Below are 20,657 nucleotides of genomic sequence, written 5' to 3'. Positions count from 1 at the left end.
TAAGTTGTTGTTTGGTTTTGTTTAGTTTTTCATTTTTACAAAATTATTAACACATTGTTTTGTAGTGCATTGATTTAGGGTTTTGCTATGCTCTCCTGGGAATAAATTGATAAAAAGTATAATCGTCTAGGGACCACAGGATGCGAGCCACACTAAATACATCTGTCAGGTCTGTTCCAATAGTGAAATAGAATAATTCTGATCAAACTTGGGTCACATTATGGGCCTCTCTAAGCAACACTAAAGATTAAAGAGTAGTTCATTCTACTTGATTATTCTACTAATAGCCTATTACACATTGGTCAAAATATCATCCTTTGACCCACATACAAAAAAGAATAGAACAAATAGTACAGGGAAGACTATAATGAAAAGCAATTACTTCATCCATTTTTTGACCGAGGTTACATAATTATGTAAACCTGACTTTTTTTGTTTTTGTAAAAATTCCATCAGCAATTTTTAATACATCTATCTAAAGTACATTTGACTAAAATAAAAGCAATTATATATTTCTTTTTGATGTGATATTTCGTACACTGCAAAAATACTCTTGTAGATTCCACCCCCCCCCCAATCTTATTTATTTTCTATTCACATATGTCAGGGTGATTATTACCTCTATTAACCTGCCTAAAATCTTTGTGTTTTAATAATGCGGTGGGCATTATAGTGGAGGTAAAATGTTTGCAGTGGAGATGTTAAAATTAGTGCTGGGAGGAAGAAGGAAACCATTATGAAGTACTTTAATTATTTCAATACTAGAGAATACTTTAAATATACTTGTGGCTGTGTAAGGAGCTTGGCTAGGTAGAAAAAGGTCAATTGGGGCAGGAAGTAGGGAACTGAGGGTCAGCGGGTCACCATGGGACCCCAAAAAGGTCAAGTGCCTTCTGCTGTAAACAAAGTGCTTCCTCTGATTAACATAAACCTGTATTTTATTATTTTTTTTACATTATCCTTTTATTTGTCCTTACTTCTGAATGGTCACAGCATATAAAAGCAGGATTGTAAAATTGTGCAGCTTATTTGCTGCCTTTCTTGCCTTCTTCCTTTTATTGTATATCTTAGATTGCTCACAAAATCTGTATTTGCAATAAATACCTTTTAGAAGAGCAGTGTGCATTTATATGGAGCAACTTGTTTATATTAAAGTGTGTGGTTTTTTTTATATGTGGGGGGTTCTAAACAACTGGAACTAATACATTTTATGGGGAATTTTTTTAATATATAAATGTATAATGAATTTGCTTTTTTTTTTTTTTTTTTTTTAAGAGGTGAGAATTTTTATGCAACATCACAACTTCTTTCCTCCACTAATTTTCCTCTCCTGGCTGCCAAGGCAGTTTTAGTTTAAGGGCAATTAAATGATACCTGACTTTAATAGAACAGAGACGATATAAATTAAGTCTCATATTCGTAAAAGCAAAAAAACAAAAAAAAAGCTTAATAACTTCAAACTATTCTTTCAGAGTCTTAAAAGACATTACTTTTTATACATTATTCTTTGCCTTTCTCCAAATCATATTATTACTTTATATATTACGTGGTACCATTCCTTAAAGGCCTGTTGGTGCTGCCTCCTAACTAGTAATTGGTGAGACAAGGGTTGGGGGGAAGTTTTAACTAAGATATAGATGAAAAAGCCTAAATAAACGCTCCATGGTATTCTTATTTCCTATGTTTTACTTCCTTTTTGAAAATAAATTGTTTTATCCAGGCTCATTTAAAAGCATTTGTGCACTTCAATTAAGGCTTCTATGTGTTCAATTGTTTTATTCTCCCACCCCTAGAGGGAGCCCTAAAGCTCCTCTTCCCTGGGCCACCTCAGCTGTCTCATCCTGTGGCAGACCAGGGTGGGGTGGGAGCCTCATTGAAAGGCCTGATGGAAGCGAGGCAAAGTGGTCGTACTAAGGCTGGAGCTAAACACTGGTGGGAGTGGGTGCAGGGACCCAAGACCAAGACCTCCGCTGGAGCCTGGTTGCTCCTGAGGTTGATGTTGCAAAGAGGTAAGAGGCACTGAGGCTGTTGCTGTGGCAGCATGAGACTCGGCAGCATGTGAAGATGCTGACGATGATGAGGAAGAAGAAGCAGTGGAGGTGGAGTAGCCCATCACCAGGCCTCCCGAACTCATGGGAGTGCTATAGGGAGGCAGGTTTAGCGGAAAGAAGCCCAGTAAATGGGAGAAGTCCATGTTAGCAGCACACAGAGATTCAGCAATGACGGCAGGGCTTTTAGATAGGAGGGGATCCCCACACAGCTCATCCGTTAAGCCGGGTGGAGGCTCCAGACCATCTTTATTAGGTGAGGCAGCAGAATGGGGATCAGCCGAAGGTGGTGGTGGGACTGGCAAGCCACTCTGCAGATCCATCAGGTAACTCTCCATCTCCACCTTTAGGGGCTTATCCAGCAAGTATGAGGTAGATCCGAGCTGGTACTTGGGAGGTTGGGAATGCTGCTGCTGGGTTTGGGGTTGCAGTGGAGTCTGTTGCTGGTGTGGTGGAGGTGGAGGGGAAGGATGGTGTGGGTGGTGGTGGTGGTGGTGGTGATGTGGATGATGGTGGTGCAAGGCTGAAGGAGGCTCCATGGAGCAACCCATACCCATAGCAGCAGACAGTGACCCAGGAACCAAGGAGTGATGGTGACCCAATCCTGGGCTGGACATGGCCTGGAGGTGGTGTGGGTTGTACATGCCCATAGAGAAAGGGGTACCACTGCGGAAAGGTTTGGTCATCATGGAGTCCTTGTTGGGGCCCATGCTACACATCATAGGACTGAGCTCTTCCTTCACAGCACAGGTTGGAGAGCCAGAACCAAGTAGAGTCAGCATATCTGGTGGCTCTGTCTTGATCTTCAGCAGCTCCTGTGAGTGGCTCTTCTTCACATGTCGTGTGAGGTGGTCCTTTCTTCCGAAGCGCTGGGCACAGTACTGGCACAGGAAATCTTTGCGACCCGTGTGCACTACCATGTGTCGGCGAACATCCTTGCGGGTGTAGAAGCGACGGTCACAGTGATCGCATGGGTGTTTCTTCTCCTTGGTACCACCTGAAGACTTGCCAGAATGGCTCTTGAGGTGATCCAAGAGGGCAGGAGTGCTCTCGTAGCTCTGCAAACATACCTTGCAGGTCAGGTCTCCTGCTGTGGCAGAGTGCATGGCCACATGGCGCTTGTAGCCTAGCTTTGTGTTATAGTGCTTGCCACACTCCTCACACTTAAAAGCCTCTTTGTTGGGGTCATGGGTCTGCAGGTGATTTTTCAGATGATCTTTACGGTGGAACATCTTTTCACAGAATGAGCACTGGTGGGTCTTCTGTGGGGAGTGTGTGGCCATATGCCTACAGTGGAGGTAAAGATGAGTTAAAAAAATTTGTGCAAGAACACTGAGTAACTATGATTTACATTATTATACAAACTATTCATTTAAATATTGTGGTCTGTTACAGTGGTTATGAGCTTTTGAGCACTTTTGATAGAAGTATTGAGAGTACACAGATAGACTTTAGCCAAGCTCTGATATATACACACACTCAACTCTAAATGTCTCTGAAAACATTGATATGAGCTACTACCAAGACTTATTGTACAACCTCATGCAATGTGACCTATGCTTTATGCATGTAAAGGGACTCTCACTAGAATGAACAATGAGGCACATACTTAAGGATGATCTGTGTGAACAAAGGTTGTTTTCAAACTGACCTACCTGTAGAGCTTATATTTGGAGCTGAAGGCCTTGTGGCAGTGGGGCTGGGAACAGTGGAAAGGTTTCTCTCCTGTGTGACTGAATGTGTGGATCTGAAGCTTATCCTGTGAGCTGAAAAAGGTGCCACACACCAAACACTCCTTGCCGCTTTCCTCCTTCTCTGTCTCCTTCTCACTCTCTGTCCTCACTTGAGCTGGACCTCCAAACAGTTTGGGGGCAGCTCGTCGATCCTCGTCCTCCGGCGTCAGTGTGGTTATGTGGTGTGGGGCATCGGTGGCAGCTGCTGCCATGGCAGCCCTATGGTGCCGTTGCCATTGAACCCCGGCTGTTGCTGCCCAACCTTCCAGGCTCTGTTTGGATCTTGCCTGGGGTGGAGTTTAAGAGGATGGGTTCTATGCAGTCTCTCCTTTGAAAAATCTACAATGGACAATATGCAAACACCTAAAGCTCTTCTTTCATATAATGCATCACTTACAAAACTGCCCTTTATTTTTAACTATATGATTGGCTTATGCTTTATCACTTACTGTTCTTTAGGTTCAGAAGTTCAAGAAAAATAGCAGTCTGTCTCTCTCTCTTTTTCACCCAGTCCCAACTGACATGGGTGGGGTCCAGTAGATATTAGTACTGCTCATTTTGCTTGTTCTGCAGAAAAATGAAATAATATGGAAGCATTAAAGCATACATTTTTAAGTTTCTTGAAATCTGGTCATCCCAAATTTTCAGCATGTTGTTCAGTATATGGTTTATGTATGTTGTAGAACAGGTTGTTTATTGTACTACTATGTGACTACAGAAAAGTCGGTAGAATGGACAGTTTAAATTCTTATATTTATAAAATATCTTATTTATATTTGTGATTTTCACCTAATAGTTTTTTGCTTAAAAAACATTTTAGCAATAAAAATTCCTGTTATGATTTTTCTGTACCACATGAACAAAAACTGAAAGCTTATTTGAAAACCATTTCTCTTGCAGGCTTTGTTATAAGGCACCATAAGTAAAGCAGTGAATAAGGACACAAAAACAGAAACACTGTCTTCAGCTAAATGTAATTATTATCCCTTATTTAACCATTCAACAAGCACACATCACAAAATACAGACGCTACTACATGCAGGTCACAGGCCACATTACCCAAAAGCATTTCTGCAAGGTCTTTTTTATTTAAAAAAAAAAAAAAAAAAAAAAAAAAGGTTAAATAGGTAAAGTTGTTAAGAAATATTTAATGTCTCTTCTAAATAATGCTTTGGATGTCCATACTATCTGATGTTTTTGTTGACATCTGAATCTCATAACCGGCAAAAGTATGTTCAGAGTTGGCCAGTGAAAAGCTCCAGTGCAAAAATTCATAAACAGGAAATCTAAATGATAACAGTAGTGTTGGGTCCGAGTCCACCTTTGTCGAGTTCACGTCGAGACCAAGTCCTTAACCAATCAAGTCCGAGTCCAAAAGGGGCTGAGTTGGACTCATGTCCGAGTCCTTAATGGCCGAGTCTGAATCAAGTCCGGCCGAGTCAAGGAAGTAATTAAATTGAAAGAATTGTAAACTCAACGCTGAGCTGAGCTGAATTTATATTTTAACCTTCACAAACCAATGGCAACATAAATGTAACAAAAAATACCACTATTACATCTTACCATTGTCATTTAATCCTACAATGGTTTCAAAGAGAACCAACTGTTCTTGTAACTTTTTTCATTTTAATTCCTAAAATGAAAAAAATATCCCCATCAGCAGGGTTTATGATATTTACTACAGTAAGAAGTACATTTCATATTTTACATGAAATTCAAGACTGGAATCACCAAATTCTAATGTTTATGGGTGGGCATTATGACTACAATCTTATTTCACGATAACGATACGTTTTCTCAGGTAGGTCTGTCAATAGTATTCAAGTAAGAAATGCTACGGCAATTGAATAAAGCAATTAAACATAAAATAAAATAGACTTCACTGTATGACATATAAGAGATTTCAAGGTAGAGACGGATGCAAGTGCAGAAGTACTAAAGTTTAATAAAGAACAAAACAAAACACAAAAATGACACTATGACCTTGAGGCAAAACACTATGGCAAAACTAAACATAAACACAGCAACAAAAACAATGCCAAAGAAAGACAAAGAATACAGTGCAAACTGTGGCTATACACATGAGGTGCAGGTGGTCATGTGACTGTGGTGCAGTGGTTAATGGGAACTGTAGTTCAGAGTTCCTTCTCTGATTTACATGACACAGATTCTTATTAAATTTACTGAAGTTATTCAGTAAAATGAGTGAGTGAGTGATTTTCTCTTTGTCTTTTATTTTTTGATTAACATTAATGACACAGACAGGCAGAAGGTTTATTAGACTGCTGTCACTTTAAGACCTAATGCACAGATCAAATATACTGTATTGACACTCCCAACTGTTTACATTCACGTAAGACATAACATAACATAACACAGTCGTGTTTGCATGAATACTCGGCTAGACCTGCATTTGGACATGATGTGTGTGTATTTATTTGACCATCCAGCCGTAATAAGCTGCTAAAGAGAACTCAATGTGGTACTCGCACGATGAGGCAGCTTTCTGTGCACGCGCTTCAGGAGTGTGTGCACAGAAAGCCCCCTGGTCAGGCAGGGAGCCATTAATTAATTTCTTGTTATCTTAATTATATGTTGTTTATTTTTTAATCTTTCTTTTCATGTTACACATGACACGGACTCGACTGTACTCAGAAACATTTCTGAGTCCAAAATGTCCGAGTCCGTGTCAAGTTCGAGTACCCCAACTCTAGATTGTGTGAAACAGCATATAAACTGGTTTATCGTCAATGTGTATGTATGTATGGGTAACTGACAGCTGTGTTGCAGGACTGTAGCCATCACCCAGCAGGGAGGGTGCAAGTGGCTGACACTCCTCCTTTTGAGCCCCTCCAGGATGCTTTGTCTCATTGTCATGCCTCTTCATCACACACATTCCACACACGTGCAAACATACACACAGAGACACACAATCAATCCATCATGCTTGCAGTATCTACTCCATCCCCCCAAATCCCCCACCCCCCAACTGCACGCACACACAAATACAAATACGCATAAGGACAAACCTGTATATTCTAAGCACACCATGAGAACTCCCAACTTCATTGGCAAAAAGAAATCAATCCTGGGAAATCTGTGAAAATAAAACCTGCACTCCTTACCCATATTCAAATTAAATCATTGGCATTTAACCCAGTATGCAGTATGGTTACATATTTTTAATCCAATTCCAATTCAAAAGTTAAGACCATAATCAATTTGCCTAAATAAAGGGCAAATAAAATGTGTTTATCCACAGGGTTGCTCATAAGAATATGTTTAGGATATTACTCAGATGTTTACCTTTTCTCTTTAATTTGGTGTTAAGAAAATGTTTTATGTATGTACAGAGGATCTCTCAGAGAGAAGAACTGGAAGTGCATGCAGATTGCAGAAGTGCATCTGACATTCTGTTTTGAGATTAAAGGGTTTCCACATTCCTTTGGCCTAGAGGTCAAAAGTCAGCCTCACGCATTCATGTTTAGCACACACTACACTGTGAGACATCCGCCATTTAACTCTGCTGCAAAGTGCCTGCACAAATGGTCCTTAAAATGTGATTAAAGCCATTGACTCACAGTCCTAGATAAAGCAAAACTTAAAAACATTAATAAAAAAATGCTATAATTTTAACATCTTTTAAAAACTGCAAGCAGGATAACATGCAGTAATATTAACTACCATAAACACATTATTGTCCTGCAATGTATAAACATATTAAGCCTGCAATATGCAAATGAGCTCCTGAATTTTTTTCCTTTTTTCCTGACTGTTTTGTGATTACACTGATCAGAAATACTTAGAACCTCAGAAATTCCTGCGTGTATGTTGGTCAGAATTGTAGACTTATGGGATGACATCACAAGTTCATTGCTTTGTTTCTTCATATAATGTGACATACCAATGTGTAGCAATAAATTCCCATTATGGTATTTTTTTTTCCAAATAATGCTGCTGATCAGTATCACAGAAAAGGCTGGAAACAATTTATTTTATTCTATTATGAAACTACTACAGTGCTGTAGAAAACGTATTTGCCCCATCCTGATTTCTTCTGTTTTTGTATCTCTACTACATAATTTTAGATCTTCAACTAAACACAACATTATATATATATATATATACATATATATAAAATTATATTGAAGCAAAAAAGTTATCCAATACCTATCACCCATTTGAAAAACTAATTGCCCCTTAAACTTAAAATCTGGTTGTGCCACCTTTAGTAGCAATAACTGCAACCAAACGCTTCCAATAACTGGATATCAGTCTTTCACTTACTTCTAGGATTCTAGGACTAGGGTTTACTCCTATGCTTTAAATCATTGTCTTGCTGCATAATCCAGCTGCGCTTGAGTTTCAGCTTAGTGACTGAATACCAGACATTATCCTTTAGGATTTTCTGGTAGAGAGCAGAATTCAGTTTCCCTCAGTTATTGCAATTTGCCCAGGGCCTGAAGCAGCAAAGTATCCCCACACCATCACACTTTTCCCCACCATGCTTAACCATGTATGATGTTATTTTTATGTAATTCTGTGTTTGGTTTACACAAGATGTAAAGGGACCCCTGTCTTCTAAACAGTTCCACTTTCGACTCAACAGTGCACAAAACATTCTCCCAAAAGTTTTGAGGATCATAATGAGTCTTTATTGGTCACATATATATTACAGCACAGTGAAATTCTTTTTCTTCACCTACCCCAGCATGTCAGGGTCAGCCATGATACAGCACCCCTGGAGCAGAGATGGTTGGGCCTTGCTCAAGGGCCCAACAGTGGCAGCTTGGCAGTGCTGGGGCTTGAACCCCCAAACTTCCGATCAGTAACCCAGAGCCTTAACTGCCAAGCCAACACTGCCTGAGGATCATCAAACCTGTTTGTTTTGGCAAAATTCAGAAAAGCCTTAATGTTCTTCTGGGTTAGCAGTGGTTTTTGCCTCGCCACTCTTCCATGGATGCCATTTATAACTTCATGATGTTGAAAAAATTATATTTAAGTGTTGATTTGATTGAACAGTGTTTGCAGTAATCAGGCCTGATTGTGTCTAGTCCAGCTGAACTCCATTATGGATACAGTTTCATAGATTTGGGGAATTAGTAACTACCGGGGCAAATAAATTTTCACACAGGGCCAGTTTGTATTGGATACAGTTTTTGCTTCAATAAATAACATTATCATTTACAAATTGTATTTTGTGTTTACTCAGGCTTCCTTTGTTTTATCTTAGATTTTTTACATTTCTGAAGCAATTTAGTATGAGATATACTCAAAAAAAAGAAAAAATCAAATACATTTTCACAGCACTGTATATATTGTACACATTGTATGCACTACATCAAGTGTGCATGCTATGTCTTTTATTCAATATAATGTAGTATACACTCAATGTCCACTTTATTAAGACCATCTGTACATTCATGCAGTTATCTAATCAGCCAATCATGTGGCAGCACTGCAATGCATAAAATCATGTAGATGCAGATCATGAGCTTTGGGTAATGTTCACATCAAACATCAGAATGAAGAAAAAATGTGATCTCTGTGACTTTGATTGTGGTATTGATATTGTAATATTGTGTAAGGTTTGATGTGTGGTGCATGCTGAGATTCTTTTCTGCTCACCACTTTTGTAAAGAATGCTTATTTGAGTCACTATAGACTTCCTGTCAGTTCAAACCAATCTGGTCATTATCCTCTGATCTCTCTCATCAACAAGGTGTTTCACCCTGCAGACCATCCAATTGCGGGATGTTTTTTTTGTTTTTCGCACCATTCTGTAGGGATGAAGTGATACTGCAGTACCAAGTCATTACCAACATTCTTAAAACGTAAAGGTACTTGTTTTTCTGCAGTAGTGTAGGTACCGTTGGTAATGAAGTTACCGTGGTTGCAATTCTTCTGGAACTGAAGGGGGCAGCAAATATGCGCAAGTGTTTTAGTCGGTCCACAAGTGGTAAAGAAGAAGAAGAAAGCCTACAAGCACATGGGAAAAACTACAGAAGATGGCGACAAGTTTAGCTCTTCCCAGACTCGTTGAGAGGCAAAGAGAGGAAAGCTCGTTTAGAGGAAAAGTAGCATCGGTTGCCGGTGTGCAACCAATGCTATCGTTCATTTCAAACAAAGCAAGGAAACACCTCGTATTTGGTGAAGCACCTGAAAGACGGCTCTATATTATGTTTGTTTGAGGTAGCTGACATTGTGGCCGTGAAACCAGCTAACGTTATGCTCCATGTAATGTTTGCGATAGCCAGTTATTTGTTAACGACGCTAACGCATTGCAGTGTTATTAACTACCTCCTAATGGGCCACCATGCATCGCCATTCAGCCCGTGTCCTGTCAGCAAAATGTAGCCTAAAGTCACTAATAATTATTGAACTGTTAATGGTTTTAATAAATCTTTTTGGCCTGCCACCATATCAGTGAATTTAAACTAATGCTTGCATTCCGAGTATAAGGGCTCTGTGTGCGTGTGTGTGTGTGTGTCTGTGTGCACATTAGTCATTGTCAGATGTTCGATAACTAAAATACCCCCCCCCCCCCTTTGCCAGTATTAGCCAGAGGAGGATGTCCTCCAGGAATTTTTAATTTTATATATATATATATATATATATATATATATTTATATATATACACCACACCGTGGTATCGACTTTGGTATCGAGTATCATGTACTTTTTGGTGGTACGGTACTTTTGGTATCATGACACCATTCTGTGTAAACTCTAGAGACTGTTGTGTGTGAAATTCCCAGGAGATCATCAGTTTCTGAAATACTCACACCAGCCCATCTGATACAAACAACATACCACAATTAAAGTCACAGAGATCACACTTTTTCCACATTTTGATGTTTGATGTGAACATTAATTGAAGCTCTTGACATGTATCTGCATGATTTTTTGTTTTGCACTGCTGCCACATGACTGGCTGATTAGATAACTGCATGAATGTGCAGGTGTATGGGTGTTCCTAATAACCTGAGTGTAATATTAAAAATTATCATTCAGTGCTAGATTTGTATCATTCAAAGCTTTGTATCATTCAGAGCACAAATTTTCTTCTCCCTTCTTTAAAAAAAATCCCCTTTAAATGGAAACAGGGGTGTTCTTTCAATTCCACGTCATATCAGGTTCTGTGTTTAAGTCGTGGGTGGTTACTATAATAGTTACAACCACCATATTCTCAGCACGCAATGTTTGTAAAGTTTTTTTTGTTGTTGTTATTGTTGTTGCAAGATACTGATATCCTTAGAAAACTCTACCAAATATGATTAAAATAAATTTGGTACTTTACTATTGTACTAAAACAACTGAATTCTGAATCACAAAAGCTCCAATCAGAGGTCAGAATACAAATTAGGTCTCATGTCCTCCAATCAGAGAGGCCCACTAAGGTCAGTGAGTACATTTATGTTCCACCTTCCCCAGGTAGGAGGGCCAAGTGGACAGAAATAGTCCTAAGTGACATGGTAGATCAAGCTTCATCTGGTGCACCAACATGCAAAACACTGCCTGAGTTTGCAATTTGAAAATAAAGCATGACACAGTTAGCAGATCTTTTATACTTCACACAGTGAAACATAATCCCTCACTAGAATTGTGAATCTGGGTTAAGCATAGGTACAATGTGCTAAAATTACAGCCTTTTTTTTTTTTTTTTAAACTGCACTTCAAGTAACACATCAGGACTGGGAGCAGGTCTGAGGAGGAAGAGCTGATCACATGACCTACAATGTGTTTTGAAAAAAAAATCCAGCAGCCTAAAATAGCCCCCTGCTGTGTTTGTCATACTACATGAGACTATGAGAGTTAGAACTATAAGATGTGAGTGCTGTGAAACGGGAAACAGGGAGAGAGGGAGAGGGAGAGTGGTGAGAATTAAAGGAATGGGGGAAAAATGAGGAGAGGTAGGAGCTCTTGGTCTGTGATATTCATATACCAGGGAGGAGGATGAAAAGTCATTATTCATTATTCACAATCCTTAATGACCACAGTGACAAGAACTGGCAGACAGAAGAAGGGCAGAAGGGGCAGGTACTGGGTAGGAGGGGTAGGCACCAAACCCCCCCACCCCAATGTTTGGTGAGTGTGTTATTTGCAGTAATGGACAAGTTTCGGTTCCTCTATGAATGTCTGTTTGGACCTCAGTAAGTGTAGTGAGAGGTGGAAAGCCCAAATCCTATACACACACATGTACAGACACAAAATGTTTACTCTGCCAAATCCTCACATCCCTGACAGTTAGACCCTAAGGCTAAGTTCTAGGGATGCACCGAAATGAAAATCCTTGGCCGAATCCGAAACCGAATATAATGAAAAACTTGGCCGAATACCGAACACGTTTTTTCGCGTTTTTTCCATTTATTTTACCATTTTTTTCACCATTGCATAAATTAAATAGTCAAAATGTGCTTTTTACTATTTTGTCTTGCTTTTCAAAGAAAAAAATCAATTATAAAAGCTACAATTTCAAAATATTTATTTAACACTGAACATTTTTTTTTTCATTCCAGCAGGCATAGGCTACCAACAAGGCACAATATAACTTTAAATAAATAAATGAGTAAAAAAAATATTTTTATGTGGTCATCTTTGAGCCCCCCTTGAATAGCCTATGTTAGGCCTATAAACTGACTGCTGAAAGAATGTAACACTCTGTAGCCTACAACAAAAAAGTGCATTAAAAAGTGCATTGACATGAGTGCAAAAAATGGTTCTATTCGGTTCTATATGGCTGATTATATTGGGGATATATACCGCTCATGTCCCTGTACACCTCGTGGAGTATTATAGTAGATATAGTATAGTTAGATTCATTGTTAATGTTATGTTCCCTTAAATAAATACGTCTTTACCTGCTTCCGTATTCTACTCCCTTACGTCTCGCAAGGTGACAGAATACTCCGGAACAGAAACAAACAAATGCATGTGTCCACAGTAAACAATGTCACGGTTGTCAAAACCCGAAGAGCATGTTCTCGTGCACGTAGCTGGTGCATGCGCGTGCCCCCTCATTGCTCTGAGCGCGCTGCCGGAAGTGGAAGTTGTGAAATTCGCGCATCTCACTCTGGTTGCTAGGCTATTTGGCGCGTCATCAAACACGTCATTGTTCGGTCAAATTTATTCGGCCTTTTCACTTATTCGGCCGAACACCAAAAGTGCTTTTTTTTGCTATTTTCGGCCGAATAATTTCGGTTGCCGAACATTCGGTGCATCCCTACTAAGTTTACACTACACAACTTTCAAAGTCGGCAGATCGCTGTGCTGTTCACATTACACGATTTGCTGTCTTGTAATCATGAGTCGTGAAGTCGTTGTGGTGTTCACACTACATGATCGCTCGGCGACAGGGGGCCACACACTACACTATCTGACAATGACTCTGTCACCAGATGACTCTATCTGGTGTCCAAACTACGTTTTGTCATGAAACACATTCGAGAAGTGACACGGCTATATGCCGCGAAAACCATGCATGAAACACGAGTTGTTTATTTGAACATGGATGTAGGACAGAAACAAGCTGTTTGTGCGATGATCTGTGCTGAATAACCCCAAAAAGGAAAACACAAAGAAAGTGGGTGAAAGAATGGATTAGCACATGCAGGCAGCAGGGATTGTGTGTGCTACAGAGAGCTTCTACAGCTTGTACAGCTTCTCCCCTTTATGCTTCTGCTATAGGTTTCTCGGGTTTCCCTTCCTCAGTGTGACCTCACCCCATGTCTTGCTCTCTAATTTGCTGTAGCTTGTCGCCGCAATCACTGCCAGTGACGACACTTTTCACACCACAGGATGTGGATTTGCCCGACAGCTCCAGATATTTAGCATTTGGCATCGCTGATGCCTCAGCAATGAGTCGGCGAGCCTCCGTGATGCGTCGTTGAGTAGTTCGCACATAACAATTGACTGCCGATTGGCAAGTGCCGATTGCTCGTCGAGTTGCCGCTGATCAAAGGGTTTTTGTTGGCGAGCTCGGTGACATGCAAATCGGGCTTAAAATCGTGTAGTGTGAACTAGGCTTTACAGGCCTGGCTACCAACATGGGATGTGGCCACGCTGCTTGTAACCCCTAAACACACATGTGCGCGCACACACACACTCACACACACACACAGACAAACACACTGTGACATTTCTGTATCCACTGTTCTTCTAAAAGCTCTTTCCTCATTTTGAAACTTGATTCACTCTTCCTGAGATAAAGGTTTAAAGTACTTAAAGAATTCAACTCAGTTAGGTTTTGCTTGCCAGTTGTTCTAGCATGGAAGCACCAACTTTGTTCATGTATTCTTCTACTTTCTGCTTTAACAATGGCAGTGACAAGGGGTGCGGGTTTAGTATGTCAAGGCATATGGGCTTATGTTAGCAGCTGCTGTAATTTTGCCACACACACTCACACACACACGAGTTTTACCTTGTGAGGACTTTCCACTGACATAATTATTAATGCAGCTAATTAATGGTATGCTTACACCTAAATCTCACCTTACCCTCTGTAACCAAAAGGAAACCTTTTTAAATAAAAGCTGCAGTTTGCACAGTGGATGATTAAGTAGTGAACTATTATCGAAAGCTTTTAACTATTTTACCTGCCTACTGTTAATATGAGGGATTATAATACAAGAGGATTGCACTCAAATTCATAGATATGTGTAACTGAGATGAGCATTAGGAATACGCAAATAGTGCTCACAGGATAAATTATAAATGAGGTTTTATTCATCAGTGAAAATGAGAATCCTGTGTCATTTATTGCAAATAAATGTGCCGTGCCGCACAGACCAACTAATCGATAATGAGATTCATTGACAACAATTTTCATAATCGATTATTATCGATTTTATCGATTAGTTGTTGCAGCTCTAGACCAGACTAACCTAGTATTGACCCTCTATGGATGTATGGTGTGAAGTGCAAAGCATCCTGGGTAGCCTGACACAAACATTACTCTCACCGCCTAATGTCAACAAACGCTATTACTGACAAGCGGGAATCAACAGAACACTGATTTTTAGCCAAAATTCATGAAAAAGAGCCCAAAAAAGATGACAGTATGGAAAGTACAGATTGCTATACAAAACCACTCCTATTTCCAAATGCTAAGGCCATGTTGGGCTATTATTAAATTATAAAGAGTATGTGGATGCTAAGGCAATCCCATCTTCGCTACGCCAACACAAACACAGAAATCAGCTCACCCTTTACAAGCATTCCTTTCCATGACTCTGTATTTAGCTGTTGGTGAGCAGGTCGATGGGAAAAGGGAGGGGGTGTGAGCCCTGTGCCGAGCAAGCAATTCACAAGTTCCATTTAAACATATCAAGAGGAAATAAAGGCACTAGTCAGACTTGAATAATTTGTTTTACAAGGACAGAACACACCATCTCATGGCTGAAACTTTTGCCAACTGGCTGACTTTTTGTCCAGGTCACAAACACAGTGTGCTACATTAGAAACTTTGTTAGAAACTGAAAACAACCATATATCTTAATGCATTTAACTAGCTAGCTCACCAAAACATGGGGTTGGAGCTTTAACTTGCCTGTAATGGCTGGCTAATGAATTTATATCAAATTATTTATATATATTGCTTCTAAGAGAGAGAAATATTAAAAATAAAGACCAATTAGAAAATGAAAAGACTAATTAGAAAATTAACGTTTTCTACAAACAATGGTCAATTAGAGATGGTTTCCTCTGTGTATCCGCTGACAATACCAGTGAGGAAACCAGAGGAATTTAGTCAAGCTCTACCAAGTGTCTCAACAGCTTCAAAAAGCACCATTACTTAGTCCAGTACAACAGGAAAACCTGTGTGTATGTGTGTGTGTGTTGCCAGATGCACTGTCGATATCCCTGGGACTTCCCCTATTATAATTTATGACTAAAAACAAAACTTCGTCGAGGCATTCGGAAAGCCAGCCATGCACCTGTGAAGCTAAACTTTCAGTTGCCAAAGGAATTTGTTTAATCATTAGATTTTATGAGCCTGTTTGCTAGTTCTTGCAAGTACGTAAGGAAATTGGAAAGACATACATATACATAGGCAATGTACATATGCAACTGCAGTCTTTTAAGATTATTATTTGTCACACTGTTTGAGATGATGCCAATAATATCTTAAGAGACTGTGTGATGTGTTCAACAAGTCAGATTATACAATGAAATCCTCTAACGGTAGACCCGTAGCAAAAAGAAAAAACTTACATTCTGCTTAAGTAATCGATCAGAGTGATCCGAGCTCATGCAAAAATTGGTTTGGATAAACAGAAACATTCTTCAAAGTGAGACTGAGGTAATAGAGGTTAGGGCTGCACAATTAATCGGATATCGATCTCGATTACGATTTTGACTGCCCACGATTACATGAACATGATCAACTGCAATATTAACATTTAAAGTTCGTCCTCCGCTCATAGAAACTCCAGTGCATATCAAATCAAGCGCTTCTTAAGTTTACAGCCAGTCACCATACAGCGGCACAGGGATGATGTCATTTTGTACTCCAAAACCTGGAACTCGGGCTGCGAGATTCACTTCGGGTTTCAGAGCGAGCTGCGAGCTCCAGCGCTTTGCGCGAGGGGCAATTGTGACACTAACAAGTTGCTAAATTAGAATACAGACATTGTCAGGGACATTAAACGTCATCACACCGAACAGGAAAAGTCTTTGCAGATAAACTGGCTCAGGTGTGCTGTGCACAAGTCCACAGAGTAAATCCGTATTATGGAAAATGTTTTAAATCAAGTTTGGAAAAGTTGTCGGAAGCTTGGTGATGGAGACGTTGAAGTCGAGCGACCGTGGTGTAGTTCATTTATAGCATATGGTTAACTGTTTATTTCTGGCGATTGTATTTAGGCTTCAAGCTTGATAAAAGTTGTCTTCATTTGTGAAAAATATCTTGATGCACAAAACGTGTTTGTATTGTAAACTTTTGTTGATCACAGAGATTATTTTTTGCAATAATCCAAAAGCCTATGGGAAAATCCTATTGGGTTTTTGTCGAGGGAACCAGTGTGATGCTAACTTTCGGGTTCCGGTACAAAATGGCATGCGCCTCTCTATTGGGTGATTTGGCTGCGTCTCTCCTACTGTAAACACTGTTATTGCCTTTTCTGCATTTGCCTGAATTGTTTTCATTTGGTTGCATATTGTTATATTTGATGCATATTTTCATTTGGTTGATGGCATTTTTATTTTTACTTATTCTATATTTTGGGTACAATTTTATTTATATTTTGCTTCTACGAGATGGTGCACTTTAAGGATCAGTCTAATTTGATGCAAAGATTTGTACATTAGCAGGAATGTAACACAACATGGAGGTGAAAGTAGTGGTCTGTTTATTTAAATGTGAAAGTGCAATAAAAATATGTTGCTTAATATTAACCAGGCAGTAAGCTGTCTTGCAGCTGGTACTTTGGGTCCCAACACGACAGGGGACACACTACTGGTGGGCTCCCAGACCAGCCTGCTCGCTTATAATGTACATGACAATGTGGACATATTCTACAGGGAGGTGACAGATGGAGCCAATGCCATTGTTTTGGGAAAGTTAGGGAACATCCATTCTCCCCTTGCTATTATTGGAGGAAACTGCACTCTTCAAGGCTTTGACTATGAGGGAAACGATCAGTTCTGGACAGTGACGGGTGATAACGTGAGATCAATGGTGCTGTGTGATTTCACTGGTGATGGGAAGAATGAGCTTCTTGTGGGATCAGAAGATTTTGACATCAGGGTATTTAGAGAAGATGAGCTGGTGTCTGAGATGGCAGAGAATGAGACTGTAACATCATTGTGTCACATGCACGGAAGCTGGTTCGGCTACGCTTTGGCTAACGGAATGGTGGGAGTGTATGACCGCACCGCCCGCTACTGGAGAATCAAGTCTAAAAATCATGCAATGAGCATCCATGCTTTTGACCTCAATGGTGATGGAGTTGTAGAGCTCATAACCGGTTGGTATAATGGGAAGATTGACACTCGTAGTGATCGAATTGGTGAAGTTATCTTCAAGGACAACTTTTCTTCCTCAGTGGCTGGTGTGGTAGAGGGAGACTATCGCATGGATGGACAGGTCCAGCTTATTTGCACCTCTGTGGAGGGAGAAGTGCGTGGTTACCTTCCAGCCAGTAAGGAGCTGAAGGGGAATCTTATGGACACAAGTGTGGAACAAGACCTCGTTAAAGAGTTGAGCCAGTGCAAACAGAACCTGTTACTGGAGCTACGGAACTATGAGGAAAATAACAAGGCTGTTCCTGGTGCCATAGAAGGGTAAAGTCAGATGGGTGTCATTCCTGCCAACACTCAGCTCCAAACAGCCTTGAGTGTACGAACAGCCACTGAGAACCAGAGAGCCCACATAGAGCTCAGCATATCTACACCCAATGAGACCATCATTCGTGCTGTGTTGATAATTTGCTGAGGGCATTTTTGAGGGGGAGAGTCATGTGGTGCACCCTAGTGCTCAGAGCCTGTCTGGCTGCATCTGTGTTCCCATAATTCCTCCTAAAGACATTCCAGTAGATCTGCACATTAAGGCCTTTGTGGGTGGAAGGACAAGTACACAGTTTCACGTGTTTGAGATAACTCGTCAGCTGCCTCGCTTCTCCATGTACGACCTTCATGTTGATCCCTTAACCCCCCAGCCAAAGGGAAGAGTTACGTTCAGTATCAATGACAGGCCACAAAGGGTTGTCATGTGGCTGAACCAGAACTTTTTACTACCTGAAGGCATTAACAGCCCAAACATGACATTGACAGCACTCCACAACTGTGGAGAAGGACTGCTGTCTATAAGTATACGCTCCAGTGGTGAGATAACACTAAATACAGATGACATGGACCTGGCAGGAGATCTGGTCCAATCACTGGCTACTTTTCTGGCCATTGAAGATTTGCAGGCCGAGGCTGATTTTCCTACCTACTTTGAGGAGCTTCGAGTCACTCTCACAGAGGTGGACGAATTCCACTCGGTGCATCAGAAGTTGACCACAGCCATGGCGGATCACTCCAGCCACATCAGAAACATGCTGGTGCAGGCCGAAGATGCCAGGCTCATGGGGGACTTAAAGACCATGAAGAAGCGTTACATCGAGCTATACAACCTCAACCGAGATCTGATCAACGAATATAAAATCCGCTCCAACAACCACAATGCACTGTTGACCCGCCTTAAGGCTGTGAACCAAGCCATTCAGAGAGCCGGCAGGCTGAGAGTGGGAAAGCCAAAGAACCAGGTCATCACTGCCTGCAGGGACGCCATTAAAAACAACAACATAAATGCCCTTTTTAAGCTCATACGAGCAGGGACTGCTTCCTCGTGAGGAAGCCCCTTTGGTGATCACCTGTATCACCTACAGGGTGGAGCTCTGGCTATAGACCCAGCCCGTGGGGGGAGAGACGGAAACAGTGCTGAGTCCTGAAACCACAGATCTTACTGTTATGGAAAATCATGCAGGAGAGAATATCTACTCCAGGCCTGCTTCCTCGCTATGGCAGCAGTTGTATGTAGAGGAGTAGTTGGGTCTTGTGAAAGTGGCAGCTGGAAAGAATTTTTGTGTTCAACGAACAGTGGAATGTACGAAGAAAACTTTTTATAGGTGTATATAGGCACTTCTTATCATGTATGAGTCAAAATTTATTTGATTAAAAATATGTTGTCCATAAAATCAATGAATATTCGTGATTAGAGCTGCAACAACTAATCGACAAAATCGATAATAATTGTATATGAAAATCGTTATCAACTAATCTCATTATCAATTAGTTGGTCTGCACACGGCACAGGGCAGATTTACTCATTACGTTACTTCTATGCACTGTGCACTCTACCAACAAGTGTGTGGATTTTAGAAAGGTATTATCATCTCAAATATAAGACTAGCAAGTTTTTTTTACTAATTGGAAGTATAAGCCGCTTCCTAGGCGACTGCGCATGACATCATATGCACGCTAGCATTAGCAGACACCCGAGTCACCGATAATGACTTTCTTCAGTTTACTTTCTGTCAGTGTTACCTTTTATTCCCAACATGACCTCAGTCACCATCAGACGGAGGCGAAATCGTCACGTGACTGAGGAAGAAAGTCAGAAAGGCAGGGGAACATTCTATATTAAACACAGCGGAGATCAAACAGTGCTGCACGAGGACAAACTTATGTTTATATCAAAAATGCTCCACTGTGTGCAAGGGGCAGGGGAAACTGGTACAAGCTGCTTAAAAGGTTTAGTTTAATTTAAGTTTCTTGTCATTATATGCTGTACTTGCGCACTTGCAGTGTAAATTCTGTTGTTTATTATAACGGAAGTGATGTGTTAGTAACAAGCCCGCATTGCTGATCATGCGCAGTGTAGACACGCAATAGGAGCGCAAGTAAGATCTGTAATGTCTAATTAAAACACTATGATCAAAAGTAAACACAAGTAAAATGATATGTCTAAAGGCAGTGAGTGAAAGGGAGTTTTTATTAATTTAGGACTGTAGTTTAATTCTGTGCTTTTTGTGCATCCGTAAAAAATAATGCACAAATACTATTAGATAAATTTTATATATATATATATATATATATATATATATATATATATATATATATATATATATATATATATATCTGCCCTGCGATGGACTGGCACCCTGTCCAGAGTGTACCCCGCCTTGTGCTCGATGCTTCCTGGGATAGGCTCCAGGTTCCCCGTGACCCTGAAAAGGAGTAAGCGGTAGAAGATGGATGGATGGATCTATCTATCTATATATGTGTGTGTGTGTGTGTGTGTGTGTGTGTGTGTGTGTGTATATATATATATATATATATATATATATATATATATATATACACACACACACACAGTATCTTACAAAAGTGA

At 40.3% G+C, this 20,657-nt stretch overlaps 1 protein-coding gene and 1 pseudogene across 2 annotated transcripts in view; one reads left to right on the top strand and one right to left on the bottom strand.

Moving 5' to 3' along the window:
• Positions 1–944: 944 nt before the first annotated feature.
• Positions 945–20,657, bottom strand: part of plagl2 (pleiomorphic adenoma gene-like 2) — a 49,130-nt gene continuing 29,417 nt past the window's right edge. For both annotated transcript variants that reach the window (XM_053643987.1, XM_053643988.1), the window contains exons 2-4: positions 4,231–4,348; positions 3,704–4,120; positions 945–3,335 (exon numbers count right to left, since the gene is read on the bottom strand). In XM_053643987.1, coding sequence (XP_053499962.1) covers positions 1,871–3,335; positions 3,704–3,993 — 1,755 coding nt within the window. In that variant the 5' untranslated portion in view covers positions 3,994–4,120; positions 4,231–4,348 and the 3' untranslated portion in view covers positions 945–1,870. The remainder of the gene's footprint in view (positions 3,336–3,703; positions 4,121–4,230; positions 4,349–20,657) is intronic.
• LOC128619662 (Bardet-Biedl syndrome 2 protein homolog) lies at positions 14,756–19,808 on the top strand (annotated as a pseudogene).

This window comes from Ictalurus furcatus, chromosome 15, assembly GCF_023375685.1.
Source record: "Ictalurus furcatus strain D&B chromosome 15, Billie_1.0, whole genome shotgun sequence".
NCBI lineage: Eukaryota > Metazoa > Chordata > Actinopteri > Siluriformes > Ictaluridae > Ictalurus > Ictalurus furcatus.
Note: the sequence above shows the minus strand (reverse complement) of the source record. Positions and strands in the feature narration are given on the sequence as shown.